At 37.6% G+C, this 23,972-nt stretch overlaps 2 protein-coding genes across 2 annotated transcripts; one reads left to right on the top strand and one right to left on the bottom strand.

The window, feature by feature from the left end:
• Nucleotides 1-369: 369 nt before the first annotated feature.
• nadkb (NAD kinase b) lies at nucleotides 370-14,399 on the top strand. Its single transcript, XM_020929207.2, has 12 exons — nucleotides 370-469; nucleotides 1,073-1,360; nucleotides 1,449-1,532; nucleotides 2,418-2,547; nucleotides 3,370-3,478; nucleotides 3,680-3,765; nucleotides 4,835-4,937; nucleotides 5,021-5,178; nucleotides 10,958-11,057; nucleotides 11,547-11,704; nucleotides 12,000-12,082; nucleotides 12,155-14,399. Exons 2-12 carry the CDS (start codon nucleotides 1,074-1,076, stop codon nucleotides 12,312-12,314), a joined length of 1,458 nt encoding a protein of 485 aa, XP_020784866.1. The 5' UTR covers nucleotides 370-469; nucleotide 1,073; the 3' UTR covers nucleotides 12,315-14,399.
• Nucleotides 13,836-23,546, bottom strand: sec62 (SEC62 homolog, preprotein translocation factor). Its single transcript, XM_020929205.2, has 8 exons — nucleotides 23,471-23,546; nucleotides 21,820-21,928; nucleotides 20,923-21,028; nucleotides 20,417-20,627; nucleotides 19,593-19,688; nucleotides 19,451-19,511; nucleotides 19,007-19,126; nucleotides 13,836-17,930 (listed from the first exon to the last, which is right to left on the bottom strand). Exons 1-8 carry the CDS (start codon nucleotides 23,504-23,506, stop codon nucleotides 17,389-17,391), a joined length of 1,281 nt encoding a protein of 426 aa, XP_020784864.1. The 5' UTR covers nucleotides 23,507-23,546; the 3' UTR covers nucleotides 13,836-17,388.
• Nucleotides 23,547-23,972: the final 426 nt, after the last annotated feature.

Here is a 23,972-nt window from a genome sequence, read left to right as displayed (position 1 = left end):
CGATATGGTCCACCTGGGCTGGGTCTGACTTGGGGCAACAAACTGTATTGTAAAAAAGAGACTCTTTCAGAACATACACGAAAATGCAAAATTTGTAAAAAATTTTGTATATATATATATATATATATATATATATATATATATATATATATATATATATATATATATATATATATATATATATATATATATATATATATATTTACGACTAGAAACTAATCGTTAAATAAACCTAACAGACTGCAATGGATAGACTTGAGATAAGAAATTATTATAAAGTGATAATAATGCACCTTTTCCTCCGTCAGATCCACGTGTGACCGGTAGGGGAAAATTTGGCGCTGTTTTCTACGTAAATGGTGACGTATACACGTTTATGCCGGAAGTGTCCACTCCTCCGGTCTCTGGTCATGTTTCTGTTACGAATTTTCAGCCACAAAGTCTGACCGTAAAGCGTGACTTTTAAAGGGTTGGTAGAGCTTTAACGCACGGATATACTTGTGTCTTTCTCATACAGTGACAGTAAAAATTTCAATATCTTTGGGTGTTTTTTGGTCCTGTTACTAATGCTAAGCTATTGCTAGGTAACGCTAGCTGTCAACAAATGAGCGGATTTTATGGTTGTTAATGATAGACGAGAAGAGGAGCTTTTTACTAATGAATAACTCATTGCTTTTCTGTCAGGCAGCTTGGGATGATGTGTTTACATGCTTTATTTCTACAGCCCTCCTTTTACTAACATAAATTAACTATAAACCCTAAAGCTAAGCTAAATGGTCCTATTGTTATTCCTGTTTCACTTGGTCAATTCTTTAGGCTTTCTAATGCATATTTTACATTTGATTATAAGTTCTCTCATCATCATTATTTAAGTTAGATTTTAACCACAAACGTTTAGCCATTAGAGTTATAAGGTTTACTACTTATACAGATTTTCTTTTAGCAGCCACAAACACTTCATTACTCAAGATTCAAGAAGAGCTAAATAAAGACTAAATTAGGACATGGGCCACATCCAACAGAGTTCTCTACTTGTTGTTAATTCTCTATAATATCTTTTTTATTCCCGCAGTATGGAGGTTACAGACAGCAGTCCATCCCCCTCATCACTGGCCCCTGCAGACAGTGGAATGACACAGCCCCCTGGTCCCTCTGGTCCCGTGTTGGACTTGGACCGGTGCCCCGCGCTCAGAGATGGCGCGGCCCGGTCTCCAAGGCGACGTCGCGAGGGGAAGAGGCCGCAGCGACAGGGGGGCGGTCACCAGCAGCTGCTCCGGGAGGGCCGCAGGTTACCGGGACAACACGAGCACTTGAAGGCCTGTGGATCTGGGAGCGACGCAGCGGAAAGTTCTCCTAAGAGGTTTGCACTGCGGGTCGCCAGCTGGTCACAGCAATGCCACTAGCTCTGCTGCCATGGACATAAACTGACTCTGTTTCTGTCCTTACAGGAGAGCACACTTCCTTCATGGACCATATCCAGCCACTCACTTCGGACCCAAAGCGTGTATACTTCCCAATCCAACTTCAATCATGTAAGCATATGGGTTTTTTGCCATTTGACTTTATATTGTTTTATAGTGATATTATTGTCAGACAGAGGTTGGCAGCTGAGATTTTCAGGTTTTATGACATAAATATAAAAAAATATTTATAAAAATTACATTACAAGTTAACTTTTAACTATTAATGAATATCAGCTTCCTCTTATAATATTTTGAGGACTTTTCATAATTCAGAAATATAATATTTGTTAAATTGATCATCACTATAGCAACGGCCCTAATTTTTCATCATTCTAAAAACCTTTAATTGATGTATCTGTTATTGGGCAACTCTAGGCTATGTTAATTTTATAGACTCAAAGAGAGATGATGAAATTAGTAAAGTAGCATAACATTTGTCTGTCTCAGTTCACAACAGTTTATTCATCAATTTAAACAGTTTAGATATCACTAGTTGTAAAACCATTATAAATGAACAGTTTAACAGAAACAGTGGAAAGTTGATCCGTGGTAAATGAATTATACAGCGGCCTTTAAAATGGATCATTATCCCATTTTTTCACATGGCATGTTTTGACTCTGAGATCCCTTTTTTTATTACTACTCTCATCCAAGGTTTTCTCCAGCCAATGCAAAATCTATCTGTACCCAAACATTTATTTCATCTCCTAATTATACAACTCATATGTAAAGTTTGGAGTTTGTCCCTCGCACGGTTAATCAATGACAGCGGCTGCAAGCACAGATTGTAGATTTGACCAGAAGAGGAATTTTAGCTTCTAGAAACTTCAAAATCTTTGTAATTAAGTCTCAGTTAACAGTCTTACATGAAGATACACTGGTTTGTTGTATCCTTTATGCTCATCTATTTTAGATATTGTATTTTGTTTTTATTAATCTAACTGTGTGTTGCAGGCACATCCAGGACCCGGCCAGTCAGAGGCTCACATGGAATAAGCCTCCGGTGAATGTCCTAGTGATCCGAAAAATCCGAGATGATAGTCTTGTCGAGCCATTCAAGGAGCTCTGCAGGTTTCTCGTGGAGGTAAAACCGCACCCTCCAATATTAAATACAGTAATTAGGTTATTTATTTAAATGTGTGAGGGAGTAATATCTCTCTAATTGATCAACACAAATGTAGTTTTCTGCTGAAAGAAAGAAGAGCAAAAAGAAATATTTTTTAATTTTTTTATTTAATAGATATTTTCATCACCCCTAACCTAGTGCTGATTTCCAGCAATATTATGCTAACTAGCTAATTAATTCATTCAAATGTTATCTACAAATGTTAATTACGTTTTTAATATTTCTAATTGAAAATTGTGATTGCTAAATAGCAGGGAAAAAAATTTATATATTTTTTGTCTTACCACCCATGTGTTAATATTTATTTGATGAAGTAACGTCATACACTTTCTTTTATCAGTCTTATCCCGTCTGGTAATAATCAGTGCTTTGTTTTGTCTGGAGGAGACGTGCCTCAGAACAGATTGTCCATAAAGTTTGAAGGAGTGAACATCAAATCTAACACAAACAGTTGAGGAAGTGGTGCAGACATTTAGGCCAAAGTTAAATCTGTTTTCACTTATGTCGTCCTTTGACCATGTATTTTATTCTCGGCTGTGTTTTGTCTAACAACACTCACAAAGTAGAGCAGTTATTCTAAATGCTTGGCATCAGGAATCTTTTTTTTTTTTTTTTTCCTTACTATCGCTGAAAATTTTAGTTATGAACAAGAGCTTAAACCAGATCATATGGAGAAAAAAAACAATACTGATTTAACTGATCGTGAATAAGCCTGTTACACTGTATAGGAACTAATTTACTTGTTTTTTTGTTTGTTATTATTGCTGATGTGCTTTTCAGGAGAAGCAGATGATGGTGTACGTGGAGCGCAGAGTGGCGGATGATGCTACACTTGCAAATGATGAGACTTTTGGGTCGATACGAAATCAGCTGTGCACTTTCAGAGAGGGTGAGGCTGTACAAGATATACATTCATGTTTTTTTTTTAATCAGAAGCATAATCAAACAATAAATCCTTGAAAATGTGGATATATATTATTAAGTGTTTTTTAGACTTTATTTATGTTGCCAAAGATTACGTACAAGACTTTTTTTTTTTTCGGTAATTAGTATCATCTTATTTTGAAAGTTCTATGTCTGATGATTGTAGGTTATGATGACATCTCTGACTGCATTGACCTGATCATTTGTCTGGGAGGAGATGGGACGCTGCTCTACGCCTCCTCCCTATTCCAGGTAAAATAATAATTCAATATTTAAGATTACTTTTCTTATTTACCCACTGGGTATATTTATATCACACAAATGCTTCAGTGTTGACATTCATTGTGCTTTTCAACTAGGGTTGTGCAATTACTGAAACTGAGATTCAGTAATTTCTATTAATAAATGGTCAGTTTAGGTCTTTTTAATTGATCTACAGCTAAAGACCACCACGCACTACAGGACTTCTTGGTCTTAAACAATGCTGTTTCCTGTCTAGAGTACACAGGAAGTAAAATCACTATCACTAATCTGCCGCTTCAGCCTGGTCCGTGCACTGCTTGGATGTACAGTAAACAGACACACGTGAGAAACTAGTCTGGCCTGTTTATTTTTAAAGAGTGCTTCAAACTTGATTAACACTGGGTGTCATTATTTGTGGAGGACAAATTCTGTGGATAATGCAGATGAGATGCTGGAGTTTAAATTAACAACTTTATGAGAGGTGAGTAATAATAATTTACACCATTTACTGAGTTTGTATCTTGCTCCTCTTTGTCAGTCACTCTGTCAGCCTGACGCTCTATTTTATTGGCATTTATCATAGCGATGCTGATTTTTGGTGGTTATGATCTGACAGAGTAGCTTAGAGTCACACTGAGACCAAACACATGAGGAGCACGGTGGCTTCAAAATCGCATACAAATACACAAAGTCGGTTCACACCTCCCCGACCTCAGGGAGAAGCAAAATGCAGCCTAAATCTTTCAAATTCTCTTGTAGTGTGTGGTGGCCTTAATCCTCTGTCAGTAAAAATGTGTGGTTTGGAGCCAAGTTCAGACTTTGGGGAAAGAAATTTGACAATTTTTTTGTGTTAAATGCCAAAAATATTGTATATTCAGAAAATAAATAAACACTGAAAGAGTTTTATTTGTTTTAATAAGACAAAAATTTAAAAAAATCATAATCAAAAAGAAAAAGAAAGAATCCAGTCCTATTTTCTACTAAAATAAATTTATTTAATTTAATTAGATATTAGTTAGAATGAACAGGATTAACAAGGAAATAATTTTCTATAACTCTGGTTGCTTGTTCTTTTCAGGGCAGTGTTCCTCCTGTTATGGCGTTCCATCTGGGCTCCTTGGGTTTCCTCACACCTTTCAAGTTTGAATCCTACAAAACAGAAGTTGCCAAAGTCTTCGAAGGTAAATGAAATTCTATCAAGTAAATTCTCTAATGCATATAGTTTAGACACTACTTTGACCATTTATGTGTGATTTAAATGTAGGAAATGCTGCCATCACTCTGCGCAGTCGTTTGAAGGTGAAAGTAGTGAAGGACATGCTGCAGAGGACAGGACGAGACCAATCCTCACAGTCCCACAACGGGCTTCTGTCCCAAAGACACACCAGCTCTGAGGCAGGAAAGGTGTCTCTGCAGCTACAGGTGAGGCAATATTAAAGAGGCATTATGTAAAGTCCTGTTCACACATGCATCCTGACCTAGGAATTTACCTGCATTTTGCCATTTTTGTGTGAACGAAGCCAGAACAGAAAGGCTTGTGTGTGAATAAAGTCTTAAAATTGCCAATACCAGCGCTATGTTTCCTCAGTTACAAGTACCTTTGGGCGATTTTGCCTGAAAATAAAATTGTCAATTTTTTTCTGCAGAAAATTCTCAAAACTGAAGGGATTGTTTTCAGCTATCGTATTTTATCCTCTAGCCACTGAGGAAATCTTTTACGAATTACATAAAATAAACTACTGCATTAAACATGCAGCCCCAACATTTAATTGACATAACTGATTTCAAAGCAGTATTTGCTTTGTGTCCCTGTGCTAAACTTTAATCCCTGTGACTGCAGTGAGCAGCCTTTCTTGCATTTTTAATGCCATATTTAATGCAAGAAAGTAGGAAAAATAAAAAATGTATTTTCTACCAAACAAATCGCTTTGAAGTTCAAATGAGATTTATTGTTTTTTTGCTTAGTCCTACTTACAAGCTTGTTTTTTCTGGTTACGAACTGGTTTCATTGTTATGAGTTTGGCAATGCTGTGTGATTACACGCTATTCTCAATCAATTAAAATGATGCAGCAGCGCGTTGCTATCTGAGAGAGTACAGAGTAGACTCGGTAATGTTCTAAGATTGGTGCATAGCTGAATGGGAATGAGGGTTTTAATGATTTTCTACCCAGCAATTTACTGGGAAGTACTGTATGTGTGAATGGGGCTTTAGATTCTTGGTAAAACCCATGGTTGTACCTGACATAACCTGATGAACCTGAATGGGCGACTCTGTGCACCAAAGACTGTAATGGCCACATGTTTGCTTATGGACGGATCTATTTGCATAAGTGATGTGGTTTAAATGAGCCATGAAATCCTTGTTAATTAATCCCAGAGAGGGGACATTTTAGCTGCTCATCTGCTATTTACTTATTCACAGTGGTTTTGGTGGTAGAGCAGTTGTCATATTATCAGAAGGCTTGTGGTTCAATCCCAGAACAAACAAATAGCACAACTGATAATCCAAGACAATACAGTAATGAAAGGGGGTTGATGAATGACCATGATGCACTCAGTGTCTGTTGTTCTGTAGTTGCCTCATAGCGTTACAGTTGTTGACGCACTCACTGCAGCTGTGACGAGTCCCTGAACTTTTATATGAATTGTCAGAATGCGATGCACACCTGGTTTGAGCCATTTAGCTAAAACATCTGTGTACAGCTAACACTCGGGTCAGACTAAGGCTGGCTCATATTCCAGAGTAGACGGTGAATGCAGACTTTTGCACCATCTTGGTTACACGCATTTGGAACTAATTAGTTGGTTTCCTCTGTATATGTGATGAAGCAATAGTCATGGTGTTTGGTGTGTACTTAGTTTACCTCAGAATCCGGAGTGGTTTATCTTTAAAGCATATTTGTGCCCCATGCCGCCCACCCATCTTTAACTATAAAAAAAAGTAGGTTTGAAAAGATACAGACGGGTTAGCAATGAGTGCTGCAGTGCATTTTATACTCTATATGTTGTTTTACAAAATGAAAGTCAGCACATCTAACCATTGAGCTTTGTATGCCCTGCACAATGATCGACTATTAGGAGATGTGGTATCATGTATTAAAGTACTTTTATGACCTCTTCCTGGCTGATCTTGGACGGAAGCTGAATTTGGCCTGTTTAGTATTTGGATGGGAGAGCCCTGGGAATCCCAGGTTCCACAGTGGTGCACTAGTGGCATTGCTGGCTTTGTTTCTTCAGGCAAGACACTGCACCCACTTGGCCTAGTATGAATGTAGTGTGTGAGTGAGTGCTGGTGGTCAGAGGGGCCATTGATGACAGAAATTGGCAGCTTCGCTTTATTCAGTCTTCCTCAAGGCAACTGTGGCTGCAGTAGTAGCTTATCACCTCAAAAATGAAGTTAATGAATAATGCACTAAATTGTAAAGCAAAACACCACCAGCCAACAGTTCATTTTGATTACTGTCTCAGCTGTAGTGTCACTTGTATTCCTGTCTTTCAAAATTATGAACATTTACTATTGTTTTTTATTGTTGCTTTGTAAAACGGACCAAGAGTTCAGAATGCATTTGGATGGATTTAATTGCACCTAAAGCTCCTCCAGATGTCACTGGAAACAGGAGGCTGTTGGGAATGAGCAGTGCATCTGCTCCTCTGTCATGGTGACGTACTGCTCCTGGATCGTGTCTCGCGGCTCTGCTCCGGTTCAGTCCCAGGTGTGTTTATAACTGTGTACAATGAACATCAGCCCGTTGCCATGGAGACAGTCATAATAAAACTGCTGCGTTCATGGACCTGAAGGAGGGTCGGATTTTTCAGATTAGACAATGGTTTCCAGACGTTGAGATGAACAGATTTGGTTTGCAATTGTTTGAGCAGTTTATGTAAGAGTATGAACTAATGATATTGTGCCTGAAGGACATTTGGTTTAACATCCAAAATCTACAATCTGGTTGCTCAAAAGCAACGAAACTAAAGCAAACTTTATTAAAATCCATGGGGGATTTTTAAAAAGGTATGTTTAATTTACATTTTTGTCTTCCTTCAGGTTAGTTGACTGCCTATAATCATTGATAAACATTAATTGTAATGGCAAGTGAAACAGGAAAAACAACTGGATGATAAATTTGTAACAGGAAAGACAGTGGAAAGATTCTAACAAATATAAATCAGTAAATAATAATTCTATGCTTGTGCTTGTTAAAGGTCCTATATTATACAACTTGACTTTTTGAGCTTTAAGCCACATTATAATGTTGTTACCTCATCAAAAACATACTCAGAGTTATTTTGTATCATTTATGCATGTTTAAGTAATGCTTTATTATTAATCATTCACAGGTCCAAAGCTGCGCAAAAATGCTCTGTTCCACCTTGTAATGTCATGTAGTCATAGTTTTAAAATTAACTGGTACATTTTTACCTTTAGTTCAGTAAAGACTGGCGATTTGAGGTCTGAAATCATGCAAATGATTCCAGTGATGGTGTGTGGAGTTTAATAATAAAGTGGAGCACTTCCTGTATTACCACATGCACACGATGGAACAGAGAGAAGAACTCAGCCTAAATATGCAGTGTTTATGTGTTAAACATGTGTGAAAAACCCCAACACAACTCCAGGTATGATTTTGATGAGGAAACAACTTTATAACATAGATCAGAAAATAGCATAATATAGGTCCTTTAATGTTAATTATTTATTTGCCTGGACAAAATATCTCTAACACTTTGCCTTAATTACCCATAATAAAGAAAGACCCTAACTCCTTAATGAAGTAGTTATTCAGTAGTTTGAATTATTCTATTTTTCCATTATGAACTAAATAATGCTTTATTAATGCTAATTAAGGTGTAGTTTATATGAAGTGTTACCAGTTCCCATTTACCTCTTATCTGTAACATTTAATAATAAAGGCAAACACAAGCTACGACGTTTGTGCTCAAATTCTCTCAAGTTTCCCTTTTGGCATATTTGGCTTTTCAAGATACTCTTCAAATTCATTTTTAACCCTGGTCCAAGGACTAAAATGGTCTTAAGGAGAAACAAAGTCAGAGCTGTTGAAGTTTTGTGGAGCCTGTTACCGGGGAAACCGTGCGTCAGATCCTTAGTTTTGTCTGACGCTTCAACCAAGCACGCAGTGAACGGAGACGGCAGTTTGTAATATTAATGCGCCTTTGACAGGTTAGACTACTCATTCCACTAAACCGTTGTCAAAATCATTATTATTATTATTATTATCATTATTATTCAGTATTAGTAGTTTTTTTTTTGTTTTTTGTTTTTTTTGGTGAAGTTAAGCATTTTAGTTTTTGGTTGGACATGAGCAGCAGATGTGGCAGATTACTTGTAGAGGTAATTCTCAGGCTGTTACCTTGCAACCATAACAAAGACCAAAACTTGTCTAGATTACACAATACTGTAGTTATTATTAGATTAATAAAACTGGATGACAATGCCTCAATTCAGTGTTTAATTTGTCAGAAGAATTTGTTATTAGGTTCTTTTTTCAGACAAAGAGCCAGACCAAACAAACTCTTGGTCTAAAAAAAGAACAAATGAACCTAATAACATAAATTATTGGAAGACCAATTTAACCTTTGACTGTTTTTTGTTTTTTTTTTTGCATAAAGTGTCCTTGCATTTTGTATAGAATTTGTACGGCCTGTATTTTTGTACTTTTCTTCCCACAATCTTCCACTTCACCGATGTAACTATGCAAAGTATTTACCACAGGTCCTTTCCCACCAAACCAAATAATTAGAAAACCATGAAACCCTGTCATTTGCACTTTAAGGGCTCCTCTGTTGGTGTAATACAGAATCTGACTGTTCCTCTTACTGTGTCGTTACCGAAGGGTGACCCCACGAATGACATCACCCCGTTCCCGCCGCGGGGTGTTCACGTCAGTGCAGTGGTCCGAGAACTCAGCGCTGCAGTGTGCGTAAACGGAGGAGGCACCGGGGAGAAGGAGAGAGGGGGAGAGGGATGGAGACGGTGAGAGGCGTGGGAGAGAGAGAAATTTGGAAGGGGGGGTGGAAAGAAGGAAAATGGTGAAAGAAAGGATAGAGCGAGGGAGGGAGAGGGATGGATGGATGGAGGGAGAGAGCTTGAGAGTGGGAGAGAAAGAGAGAGACGATGGGAGAGGCAGGGAAAGAGAGAGCAAGGTGGAAAGAAGGAAAACAGGAGAATGAAAGAAAGAGGGTAGAGAGAGAAGGAGTCTCAGGGAGGGAGAGAGCAAGAGAGTTATAGAGAGGGGAGAAAGAAAGATGGAGGGATGGACTGTCAGAGTGAGAAAGAGCAAGAGGGGGACAGATGGACAGAGGGTGAGAGAGACAAAGAGAGGGAGAATGGGAGAGGGGGTGAGAGAGGAAGAGAAAGAGTCTAGGAGCAAGAGAGAAATCAGTATGTAAGACTTGCACTCACTGTAAAACGTGACAAACAATAAAAATGGACTTTGAATGCAATAAAATATGTTTATTTACTTTCTCTTTGCTTATCACAAAAATGCATTGACCCATTTAAAAGCACATAATGGATCATGGATAAAGCCGGAACTGTGGAGTTAAACAAATACTCAACATTTACATTGTGTGAACTTAAAAGATGCTGTGATCACTGTGGAAAGACTGATATAGTTCTATAGTATCTCTATGATATTTGGTCATCATAAGAAATAGTTTTGTTTTATACATATGGTATACAGGTCCTACTCAAGAAATGTGGGATGTGACATAAAATGAATCAGTTTACAGAGAAACATGGTTAAAACATAATACCGGTACATCATAATTCTGACAGTCCTTTGCGTCATGATGTTTAACCTCAAGCTTTGACATTTCTGTGCTCACAGTGTCCACAAACTCAATTTGTCAAAAGTACATTCTGTTCTTGGGGGAAAAAAAAAGTTTGAAATTTCAAGCGGATACTGCCCTCATGTGGACATTTATTTTAACAAAAGCGAACGCCTTTCTTAAAAAAAAAAAACTGCTGCAACACTATTTCAATGTTTATATAATGTCTTTTAATGTCTCTGTCTAACCACTCCCCTGAAACAAACATTTTCTTTGGGATAAATAAAGCCCCATCTGATCTCTTAACAGTCCATTTACACAGTTACAAAGTTAATCAATGGATTTCAGCTCTCTGTTATGTGCCTAATTTAGAGTACTTTATATGCATATGTTTCTTGTGCTTGTGTCCAGGTGTTGAATGAGGTGGTAGTGGACCGGGGCCCCTCCTCGTACCTCTCCAATGTGGACCTGTACTTAGATGGACGGCTCATCACCTCTGTGCAGGGAGATGGTACATGTGTTTTTCATCACAATTATCCATTAGTTGAATTGCTTTTATTGTGTTTTAATAATTGTTGTTAGTATGGTGTCAATGAGTGCCCAGAAAGGCTCTTTTAAATAAAATGCATTATTGTTATTATTAATAACAACAACAACAACATCTCATCCAAGTACACCATGATTTCAGTATAAAAATAACTAAAATGTTCTTGCTCCCTACTGTTTCTATCCCTTTTAAAGACTAGGATTATACAGCGTTATTTAGTCATCTGAACACACACTCATTTAAAGGTGCACTATGTCGCTCTTGTAGTGAGGGGTCCACCATCTGCATGAAGATGCTTAAATTTAGCCTGTCTGCACTGGAATGTGCTGTTTATTCTATCTTGTGCACTGAGAGGAGCAGGTTAAAAAGCCTCCATCAGAAAAGTTACATAGTGCCCCTTTAACCTTCCTTGGGGGTTCTAATTCTTGTGTGTGTTTCTGTTGTCTTCCTCAGGCCTGATCGTGTCCACGCCCACAGGGAGCACAGCGTACGCTGCAGCAGCTGGAGCCTCCATGATCCACCCAAATGTCCCGGCCATCATGGTCACGCCCATCTGCCCACACTCCCTCTCCTTCAGGCCCATTGTGGTGCCCGCTGGGGTCGAACTCATGGTGAGGGGGGCAAAACTGTCTTACCAGTTCATCACTATTCCTATTGTATGTGCCTAGGGGCTCATGATGATGTAGGCGGAACAGCGGGTGAGGGTTAGGGTGAGGTGACCTGACCTGCACAAAGTGGTGAGGCAGCCCCAGAGCAGGCAGCAAAGCAGCACTCCTCCAAGGAGTGGCTTGGCCTGTGACATAACGGAAGAGATTGGGTTTTGAAACACCAGCAGCAACCATCAGATCCAAATTGCAGAACTGAATTTAATTCGACATAAATTTAATATTTTCTTGTCCAAAACAGATCACCTTGTCTCCTGATGCCAGAAACACAGCCTGGGTTTCATTTGATGGACGGAAGAGGCAAGAGATCCAGCACGGAGACTGGTAATTATTTAACACACATATGTTAGAATATGTTAGAGTCTTTAACCTTATCATTTCTCTTTGTTTGTCCAGTATAAAGATCACGACCTCCTGTTACCCAGTGCCCTCTATCTGCTGCTATGACCTGGTGTATGACTGGTTTGAGAGTCTGGCCCAGTGTCTGCACTGGAACGTGAGGAAGAGACAGGCAAGACTCACTGACATCTCAGACTCCTCTGACACCGAAAACTGAAAAAGTCCACTCATTTTTAAACCTGTGGGACAGTAATCTGGTAATGCTACAATAAAGATACATTAAACTGGCCTGATACATATTCACTCAACTGGCTTATGGAGGGCACAGTGTCCCTAAAAGCATGTTGCACCTTCAAAATCTGACTTCAACACTGAACACTGAAAAAGTTGTATTTAAATATATGGGACCGTACAGTGGTACTGCTACAGTACAAATAAATAAATAGCCTCCACAATAGAGGCATAAAGCTAGACTACATAACTTTTCTGGAGGGAGTCTATGCTAACTCCTGGTCTCCATGGAGATGTTATGGCTTTACCTCCACAGTGTGACATTAAATACACCAACTAGTTAACATCACCATGGAGACAACCAGGTGACTGACCACAATTGGAAAAGTTACAGATTGCATCTTTGAATCAGTTTGCTTATGGAAGTCCCTAAAAGCATGTTGCACCTTAAATTAAACTTAATAGATTTCTCTGTTACTGAGAACTATAAAGTACTTTTCAAATATTCTTCCTCAGCAATAATGGTGAATCCATTTCTAGACAATTGAAAGCAACACTGTGCAGCTGTTGGTATCGGAAAGTTCCAAGTTTAACATTTGATTTGTTTTTTCGTGGTTTTATTTATATTGTGTTATTTAGGTTTGAGTTGTCTGTGTCCAGGTAAACAATTCACGTTTTGCACTATAAAACACTAAAGGACATTACTAGTGCATATAACGTTAAATTAACATCAGTAAAATCTGAAAGTCCTCACATTTCACTATTATTAATCTGCAACTTGCTGCAACTTTGTAAATCTACTCTTGAAATGTCTTAAGATTTTAAATGAGTAGATGTTTTTATTCTGAACCTAAAAATGTGACTATGTACATGTGCATACTATGGCAATGGTGTGTTATTGTATTTATTAATGTATTTTCAAATTATGTAACCGTTTTATGTGTTCTTGCTTTAACCAAAGATTGTCTTTTTAGTTGTAGTGAAAAGGTGATCATCAGCACTTTCAGTAAAATGTGAAATAGTTTTGTTTTTTTTTAAATAATCTTGTCCCGTGGTTCTTAAACTGTTGTGCAAGTAGTACTAGTTGAATTCAATAGTTTCTTAAAAAATTGTTTGTTTTAGGTCATACACACACACGATTTAGTCCTTGGTTTTGGTCTCTACTTCTGATTCAATCCAGGTTGGGTCAAGATGACAATTAAAAGATTTAATTTGCAGAAACCCAATTTTAAAAAAAGCTCATCTTTCAAATATATTCTTTAGCAGTATCAAATATGAAAGTTACTTTATAAATCCATGCAACTTCATTGGGTTTATCCATACAGTATTAAGTATTATTTTATAGGGATTTGTTTTTGCAAGTTAAATTCATTCCAAAAGCCAAACATTGTCTGCAGTGCTACCTTTGACAGTTTAGGAATCACTAATTTGTATTTTAATAACTAGACATTATCTCATTGAATAAAGACCATTTCCACAGACAAAAAAAAAAACAACCACTCACCTGTGCTTTGTATATTTTTATTGCAATGATAAGATACATATATATTTCCAGACATCCAATTTTTTTTTTATTAAATTATACTCTAATAATAATAATATTGCATGAGACAGTCTTAAGAAGAATAGACCCAATTGTGAAACAACTAGGTGATCAGAAAGACACGGAGATAAAACATTTGTACATTTTGACTTTTCTCCCAGAATTGTGCAGTGAAAGCAGCAGCATAAAGAGTAATACTACAACATAAGACAGACCCATACTGTGCAACAAACAACCAACGTGAGTCTTATTCTGAAATGTTTACACCAGTTTCTAGGGTGACGACTGGCTATTTTTAATATATAGGGCAGCTAGCGTGTACACTGCCACTTAGATTAAAAATTACAATTAAAAATGTAAGAAAAATAACTGGTTAAGTTGGGTGAGGTGATATTAAAGGTAGATAAGAGGACGAATTTTTTATTTTTTTAAATTTTGAATAAACAGATCCTGATTCTTCTATAATGTAAACACAAATCAGGCGTAATAGTATGACCACCTTTGTAATATTAAATGGTTATAATGTAATGTTATTTTGTTATTTGAATACTTCAGAGAGGGAAAATTCCACAATAGCAGTTTTGGAGACGCTATGAACCAGTAGCAAACGTTAATTTCAGTTTTTGATATATTAATATTATATAATTCGAAAAATAAATAAACTGAAATATGAACACTATATTATTATTTTTAAATGTTCCTGCACTTTCTGTCTAATAAATCCTAATCCATGTTGAAGCCATAACCTGTCATTTACTGAAAGGTGTGCTGTATAGCTTTTGTGGACGGTGGAGGGTCCGTAACTTTCTCGTCTCCGTGGAGATGTTATTGCATTATCTGAAATGTTCCACTGTATTAATAAACTGAACTAAAATGGTAAAAGGTCACATTTTTATGAAGCGCTTTACATGAAGGAAACACATTCACACACCGGGGGAAAAGCCCAAGGACACAACAACGGTTCATCTGTGGGAGCTGGAATCACACCACCAACCTGTAGCTCAACAATGATATTTATACAAGGTAATACATTTAATGCTATACTGTGGAAAATTACAGACAAAGCAATTATGCCTCCACAAGACCTTTAACCTGTCAGTTGGTCATAATGTTATGGCTGTTTTATTATTGTTATTACTCCTTTTAAAACGCTATGGGAAACAAACAGATGTGGCCAGTGTTGTGTAAGTTAATGGTTTTGTAATGGAAAAAGTTAAATATTGACCACAACATGAGTAATGACAAGAAAAAAAATACATTTAAATGATAAAAAACACCCACTAACTCGTAACTTACACAGAAATTCATGACATTGAAAATAACAAACAGAATGAAAGTTTGGGGGAATAAAACGGGAGCTGTTAATGCATAGAAAAGAAAGATTTATAAACTAGACATGTATACATTTCATCTTTCAATATAATTCATATATAAATGATCAGTTTCTATGCTTAAATATTTAACTCGTTGCTATGGCTAAAAATAACCTTGGTCATTTGGGTTGAGCGTTTAAAATATTGAAGAAACGAGTAGATTTTGACAAGCTACAAAACTCAGCAAATGTCTTGAGCAGGTAAAGATGTGTGGGGGAAAACTGAAAATGAAAAACATAAATTCAAATTCTTTAAAAATTACATTCAAATTCAGATTAATTGGTCACATGAGAATTTTTTTTCAGAAAGACAACTAATTTGAACTTCAACTGTATTTTCAAAGTAAATTCTGTACTTTTGCACAAAAAGAAAACCAACTCCAACCACAAGGAGTTCAGTTTTAGACTATCAGAAACACCGTTGTAACCGTGTTTTGGTGGGCATTTTGACTTACTAGTTTATCAAACCTGCTCAAAATCTTTGCTGAATATTGTATTAACAGAGACAAAAAATAACTGATACATTTGTTTTTTCTCCATAACATAAGTCAGACATTTTCAGTTGTTTGGCACTAGAGATGCTGACCAGGAATTATGATCTAAACTTAAACTAGCTTTTTCATCTCCCCAAAAAACAAAATGACCAGTTATATCGCATTTACTCTGACTCGACGCCAAACAAAAACAAGACTGACCGAAGATTATGATTTTTTTTTTTTACAAAACATTCACGGGATAAAGTACCTCTTATGGTTTTCTTTGTGTTAAATACAGGCTTTTGGTCCATCTGCTTTAGTTTGTGAAGGGCTCATCCACATGAGGAGTGGTCTGAGAAAGATTCCAGACTCTACAGTTATTTTTGTGAAACAGCTGTAATGTAATTTGTTTTTCACCCAAGACGACGACTGCCACAAAAATCTAAATGGCCCCCTTCGTACCTAACATGCAGGTTCGTCGATATTTTCATAGCATTTTATTCCTTTGGTGTTTTAATACAAGAAAAGTCATTCATGGGGAATAATTATGGCATTTACCTCTTGACAAACTAGAATAAATATATTAATTCATCTGCATTAACTGAATTACTTTGAGTTTTTCAGAATTACAAACCTAAATTTGAAAGAATGGAAGATTGTCTCAGTATTATTTGACATCAACATAAAAAAAAGCAGTTGTGCATATTCTAAAATTTCATTATGCCAACATACAGACAGCTGGATGCATTTTAAAGCTCCATGTAACTTTTCTGAAGAAGAGTGTGTCAGCGTGCTTGTCTCCATGGAGACGTACAAGCAGGTGACCCAATTAGACCTTTAGAGTCACAGGTCGGATCTGTGGAGGTGTCCCTGTTTACTGTAAGAACCATAACACTTGAAATTGATTAAGTGCAAGGAGTTCATGCCATACTATGGAACATTCCAGGCAAAGCAATATTATTTCCATAGAGATAAGCGAAATGTCCAACAGAAAAGTTACATAGTGCGCTTTGAAAGAAATGGAAAATGCCATACTTGACCATGTGCTAATAAAAAATGTGAAAACGGGTGAATTTTTAGCACCATAAGTAATGTGTTTAAAAATGAAATTCAGGGTTTCAAAGACAAATGATTCCTTCCTGATCTGAAGGACTTTGTGATGGCTTTAACCATTCAATAATATATTTTTTATCTAAGTTGTGTAATTACTATAACAACAAAGGACCGTAGCCATAACTTGAAACCTCTGAATAACATCACTCCAACACTACAGGTGCAAAAGGGGCCATGACGTTTTCTGTGGGCTTTTGAGTGTTACAGTGAGTATTATGTAAACTATACCTCAACTCTTGACCCTGATAAATGAAGATGAATCATGTCTAAAAACAACACATTTCTGAGTTGAAATTACTGTATGTGGAAAATGCGGTTGTGGGTTTCTTCGGGCAAACACGCGGATGTCCAGTGGCAGTTTTAAATAACATTTTGGCGTCGAATCCACCAAAATAAGGCTTCTTCTTCTTTTAGATTTGTACAAGTTTTCCACCATTTGTCTTTATGGCATTGACTTTACACTGGGCTTGGTCTGCGGTCATGTTTAGTGGAACATCTAAACACAATGTTGTGAAAGGGGACAGAAAAAGTCGTGACGGCGAACGGACTTTAAAGTTTACGATTGACAAGTTTTCGTTTCGCCCTCCCTCTCGTCTTCGTCCTCTCCCCCCTCCTCCTCCTCCTCCTCTTCTTCCTCCTCTTCTGTATGTTGCTCGAGCTCTTCTCTGGTGATCATTTCGAAATCGTTCCCGTTGCTGTGTTGCGATCCCTCGTCTTCCCGCCTGTCGCTATCGGTGTCCGACTGCCGCTCTAACCCCGCCCCTTCCTCGTCTAGCCCCACCCCCTCTTCCTCTAACCCCTCCTCCCTGGCTTCCTCCTCTTCGTCATCATCTTCGTCGTCTTTCTTCTCGCTGTCGGATTTGTCGCTGTCTGATTTGGGGGCTTTGGCGGAGGTGCCGACGGTCTTGTCGTCTCCCTTGTCCTGGTTATTTTTCTTGGAGGAGGAAGAGGAGGAGGACTTGGAGCCCTTGTATTCGTGGGTGTACAGGGGTCTGAAGGAGTCGATGAAGCCCACGTCCGCTGTGAGGTTGGGCAGGAACCAGAAGTGATGTCGTCCACCAGAGAAGAGCCAGATGATCAGGAACAGGATACAGCGGGCTGAGGGAGAAAGAGAAAAATATTAACATTATTTATTATTATAACAGTATTAACACGCATAACATATTCAAGATCACCATGTTACCTTTTTTTGTTTTGAAAATGTTATATTCAATGAAAACAATCAAAACATGTTTTTTAAGTTTCACTTTAGTTTTTGACAGTCTCGCCTCTGCAATCACAACACAATCAGCGTACATTCCACTAATTAAACTACTGTTGTGTTTAGTTTAACAATTGTTGAATTTATTGAGTCTACAAACTGTAAAAAACTTGTGTCTGTAAACCCTTTAGGATTAATTTAGCCTATAAAGTGTAACAGACTCTCAGTGCTGTATCTAATCATTGAGAGATGACTTGAGCTCAAACAGAATGACCTGGATTATAATGTGGGCTGTAACAAACTCAAGACTTGTGTTATCTGATAGAGTCCTGTTATGTTTTATAATTGTTGTTATTTTTGTTACTTTTGTGGTTGGTGTATCAGTTAAACATGAGAAACATTTGTTTGACACCAAATTGTTTCATATCCTTTTTAAATTTTTTTCGTAACTATTGTTTAGAAGGTTCTTATTTGTTCAAACGTTCACTTTTAAGCATTAACCATGTAACAGATACGCACTTGTTTGAAATTGTCAAGTTATCAGAATTGTGCCAAGTTGTAAGTTTCTAATTCTGTGGTTTTCAGATCAGATCCTAATTGTGGAATGCAGGTGCAGTTTATTTTTTGACAAATGTAATTTTTGCCCATCCAATCAAGCCCATTACTTATGCTATTTAATGGTCTGCATGTTCCTCTCTGCCGCACATCTCACATATTTGGATTTACATTCTTTTAAGACTGAATTAATATATTATTGACCTTGGTTAGTCTTGGTTAGGCATGGGTCTCTAGCTTAGTTTTTACTGGGTTTACACAAGCCTGAACTTTAACATGGGTTTATTAAAATGTCAAAATCACATGCCGTTAAAAGTGGTTAAGTCAAGACCATGACTTTGAAAACTCTTTATATTATCAATAGATTCAAGCATATATCATTGTGCGGAGATCCAAAAAGATGTTATTGAGTTCTTACCGACAGCGAGGAGTAAAATACTGGCCACGAAGCACCCGGCTGCCACACTGAGGTAATAGACCCCCACCCTCATCTCCGCCGGCCACAGAGGGAACAGAGTGGCTGCTATCACCGCGATCACTGTCAACACAAGGACAGGACAAGTCAGGACAAACTATCTGCCATCAGGAAATCAATATATCACATTTACAGTTACAATTGTGAGAAGAAATATTATGACTTAACAGTTATTCACAATTATTTATACTATGAGCGAACAACAGTGAAATCCAGAATTTTCTTTCATTTGCAGCGCTATGTACATTATTATTGCTCTAGTATGTAACTGGCTTTATAAAAGAGCTTTTTTTGGTTATCAATTGACAGCACTATGCAATATAAAATGCTGCATGTATGATTTTTGGATGGGCATTTAATCTACCCTTATCTCTACCCCAAACTTACCAAGAATGAGTCCCATAGCGAAGGTCTTAAAATGTACAGGGTCATAAATCCACACATACACCTATAGAAGACAAGATTGTTTTGTTTTAGTTCATTTTGATTTCAGATTGTATTGTCTAACTAAATAACACTATAGACTAACCTCATTCCCATCCAGAAACAGCTGGTCTTCATGAGGTTCAAGTTTAAACTTCTTTTTTGTTTCCTTCTTCTTTTTGGGCGTACTAGGGCAGTCATCCTTTAAGTATGACAAGAAGAAATGTCAGAAGAAAAACATTACAGAAAGAGGGAAATATGGATTTTCCTCCACGCATCGATGAGCACAAACAAAATGAAACTATGCTCAAGAACCCAATTTAAAATGTGGCTGTACTGTGCTAGAAAAAGTACATGTTCTTGAATGTGATGGCCGAATTTCAGCAGGGACTAAAAACCTCCCTATAAAAATGCTGAAACTTATATTATAGAGATGTTATATTTTGTTAACTGTAAACTGCAATGTTGATCAGAGATGGCTTAATAATAAAAACAAAGTCACTGACTTCCTGTTCAAAACTGAAAGACGTAGAATTTTCATAGTGGGAATTCACCAACACAGGCAGCGAACTCATAAGCGCTTTTATTGTCGAAAAATAGTGTTTTGAACCCTACATGTTTTGCAATTAAGAAGAGAGCAGTGGGCGGAGCCGGAGAGAAGTGCAGGACAGTACATGGTTACTCCAAGAGAATCATCAAAATACAACTTTGTTTACATCAGTGAAGTGGGAACACTGTTATAATGGTTAAAAAAATCTTTGTTAATTTTACCTGATATGTCCTTTAAGAAGATATACTTTATGTAGGTATTTATTATAACACATTTGTGGATCCTTATATTTTAAAACTAACTTTTAAATGTTGTGGTTAAACTGTTAAATGTACGTGTACACAGCTTGTTACTAAGTGTTGTGATGTGGTGACACTCACAGTCTTCTCCTTTTCTTTTTCCTTTTCCTTCTCCTTCTCTTTCTCCTTTTTATCCTCCGGCTCCTTCTTCCTGTCTTTCTTGTTCTTCTTCTCCTCCTCTTTGCTGCTGTCTCCTTTCACTTTCTCTTTTTCTTTCTCCTTCTTCACATCTTTCTCAGGCTTTTTTTTCATCACTTTGAGAGCACGATGGAAAAACTGCTTCTTCAGGAGTCTGCATTAGAATAAAAATAAATGCATTTACATTATTCTGGACACTACAGTGTCTACAGTATATAATCAATATGGAAAATAATTACTATATCAATACATGACTGGCTTCAATGCCTTTATTATGGTAAAGTCATTCAGCTGGGACAATGTTCAACAAAGGTATAGATAACTAGACATCTTTAAAAGTCTTTTGTGTTTTAATTTTTGTTTTTATAAAAGGGTCCACCTAACTGCTGTAAATTCACTTCTGTGACATGTGCAGTAGATGTAGATTTCTTCTTCATATCTGCACTCACCTGTTGCAGTAGTCGACCACAGAGTCCCTGGTGGTAAACACGGCCTCTTCTCCCTTTTTGGCTTTGGCCCATTTGGAGTCCATCAGACAGTCCACTGCTTTAGAGGCTACAGGACACACAGCAACACAACAAAACCAGTAATTAGTTATACATATACAGAAACACTTGGGATATGAGTGTTATTTAAACTTTTTTTTTTATTTGTACTTTGACCTTGTCTGGTATTTCTAGAAATCATTGTGGAAGACCATAATGAAGTTTTTTTTAATCTCCAAATTTAAAGAAAGCATATTTAGATTTTTTCAGGTATTTAGTATTAAACAAAAACTTATGTAGATCATTATTTTACATTTTGTTTATTGTAAATTGCAGTATTGCTCTAAACCAGCTTAAAAAAAGAAACAGGAACTTTTAGAGCAATTTCAGCGTAACAAGCAGGGGCTTTTTTACTGCTGAAAAATGGTTACAAAACATCAAAGAACCCAAGTCTCAAATGCAGGACAATGCAGCATAACGTAAACATGGATCTGTCAATCAATTAAAACACAACTATGAGTAAACAAATTGTTATAACATGGTTAAAAGCTCATTAAGCCCATTTTACTAAACATGTCCCCTTTAGTTCCACCTCTGCACATCACATTACTCTGAATGTACAGACAGCTGACAGACAAACATGGACGACTATAGTACAGAGCAGTAGTAACATCAGTGGGTGTAATGACCAGTTCAGTTCAGGCTCAGATCCTCCCACAGCTTCTGAGTAAACAGTGACTTCCACAAACTCAAACAACATGACTTTCTGTCACAGGAAAAGACAAATATAACAGCAGAGGGAGAGAGAGGGAGAGCGTGACAGTGAGAAAGAGAGAGACAGTGAGACAAAGACAGCATTACCGATGAAATAGTCTACACGGTGGCCCATCATGTTGGTGGACTTGGTCGGACAGTTGAAGCGGAGGTATTTGGCCACAGCCTTCTCCTCCTTGGTGGGCTCGCTCACCTCCTGAAAAAATTAGAAAGAAAATGCATAAAAACTGGACATTTATAGAAATCATCTGAATAGTAGTTAGGTTACTGAATAGTAACCTAATACAATTCAATTCTTTCACTCAGCATTTGCTCCTATAAAAAATAATACACACCAATGGCAAGTAACAGTAATTTAGTAATTAGATTTAGTCAATTTCTGGCATGGAAGCCAAATAATATGCCCACAAATTGAATTTATTCTAGAAATAGTGTGGTGTTACAATTTCTAAAAAAAAAGAAGACAATTCACAGAAATGAACTGAAGATTTAGCATCATCAAGTATTCAAGTTTGGATTATTTTGATATCCCCTAATATCACTTTAGTACCGGTAATGAAAAACATCAATAGGCCTTATTTCAGTCTTCACCTGGACCTGTTTCAGTATATGAACTGTGAAGTTATGAATGAAACCTTGTCTTTTTACACAAATCACAAATTTACTAGCAATTATGATACATATTCCAAAAACAAGTTTCCGCAGTTTCTCACAATATGCCCAAACTCAAACTGGAGCCATCTTAGAGTTAAGTTTTCAGTCTCCAATATCTAATACAGCTCTGTGGAACATGAGGCAAATGTGGCATCAAACAAGTCTTTGTTTAACATGGGACTAGGGCCTATTCGATACACCTGCTGCACGGCTTCAGGATTAACCTGTGTGAATTAAACACTGGGGTGGTCCAAAAGAGAATTAGACTAGATTAAGTTAATTTGAAATTGAGGTGCTACAGTTCAGTTTGTGTTACTACAAAGATAAAGTGTTCTTATGTAACTGGTACAAAATGCAAACCTGTTCAGCTGGGACATGGTTTGCATCATCTTTGAGATAATAGTAGGCTCTGTGCAGTTACGAATCATATATGGACTTTGGCTGGATCCGTCCTCAAACTCACTGAATGTTACACTAAATACAGCATAGGTAAAATGTAATACACGATCATAATATTCACAGAGTTATAAAGCAGAAATGACGCGCACTGCAGCCAATCCGCGGGAACCAAACTTGTACGTGAAGTTACAGGGAGTGTGAGATTAAAGGCCCTACGGCGAATACAATGGACCGTGCGTAACAACGTGCGCAGTGTTGTACCTGACCTAATGTATGAAAATACTTGTAATTGGTGCAGGTTATGTAAACAGGTCTGGAGCTGACGCAGCTTAGCGAACCTATACAGGCTCATTCATGTGAATCAAAACACAGAGGCTTAAGGGGCTCATGAATGCCATATTCTCCATGTATGCCGTATTCTCCAGCCCAAAGCCTGCGCTCCTCCAGAGGAACACACTGTTCTGAAGCTCAGCGCACATCTCCAAACCTGAACACAGACATTTGTTGTTGCCTGGAGCTAGCGCTAGCCTCCGCTAGCATCATCACTTCATGTGGATCCTGGAGCACAGTTCCCGGACTCTATCAGAGACAGTCCGCTCACAGAGCCTCTCCTCCGGGCTCAGCCCGCTCACAGAGGCCCGTGAACCCGGACACACACCGCTTTATCTGAGTTTAAACACATTACCTGGACCCGTTTCTTGTGCCTCCTGCGCTCCGCCATGATCCTCCAACTCAGCTCTCACGAGCACGCGCCTGCGCACGCGCACTCTCCACAAAGTATCGCGAGATCACAACTGATGATGTGGATGTGTAGAACATCACTACTGTTCTGTAAGTTTTGTACTTACTGTACTATACATGACATACAGTCTATGGTACATGCCTATGGCAAGCCCCTGGGTTAGAAATATAACATGGGGGAAAAAAAGCTTATGCTTCAGTCAGTCTCTTACAGAAGTCTGCAACCATTGAATAGAAACAATCTGCATCATGAGGATTCAGGGTTACTAAGCATTATACTGTAGAACCTGAACATATTAGTTAAACTTGTAAACCCAGAAATACCAATGCACAACACAATTGTCAAAATGTATTTTTATAAGCCTGAAAATGTACAGATATGGAAGCTTTAAACTAATGTTGCTGTATACTAAAAGTGGACTGCAGCTGTTTGCTCAGCCAGTGCT

Source organism: Boleophthalmus pectinirostris, unplaced genomic scaffold, assembly GCF_026225935.1.
Source record: "Boleophthalmus pectinirostris isolate CB_2022bp ecotype Guang Dong unplaced genomic scaffold, ASM2622593v1 HiC_scaffold_16, whole genome shotgun sequence".
Classification (NCBI taxonomy): Eukaryota; Metazoa; Chordata; class Actinopteri; order Gobiiformes; family Gobiidae; genus Boleophthalmus; species Boleophthalmus pectinirostris.
Note: the sequence above shows the minus strand (reverse complement) of the source record. Positions and strands in the feature narration are given on the sequence as shown.

Excerpts from the sequence above, each read along its gene's own strand:
- nadkb (XM_020929207.2), top strand. The coding sequence starts at position 1,074 with ATGGAGGTTACAGACAGCAGTCCATCCCCCTCATCACTGGCCCCTGCA. Across the intron at positions 1,361-1,448 it reads GCGGAAAGTTCTCCTAAGAG|GAGAGCACACTTCCTTCATG; the intron begins GTTTGCACTGCG and ends CTGTCCTTACAG. Across the intron at positions 12,083-12,154 it reads GAGATCCAGCACGGAGACTG|TATAAAGATCACGACCTCCT; the intron begins GTAATTATTTAA and ends TTGTTTGTCCAG.
- sec62 (XM_020929205.2), bottom strand. The coding sequence starts at position 23,506 with ATGGCGGAGCGCAGGAGGCACAAGAAACGGGTCCAG. Across the intron at positions 19,512-19,592 it reads TGTTTCTGGATGGGAATGAG|GTGTATGTGTGGATTTATGA; the intron begins GTTAGTCTATAG and ends TGTCTTCTATAG. Across the intron at positions 19,127-19,450 it reads CGCTATGGGACTCATTCTTG|TGATCGCGGTGATAGCAGCC; the intron begins GTAAGTTTGGGG and ends TTGTGTTGACAG.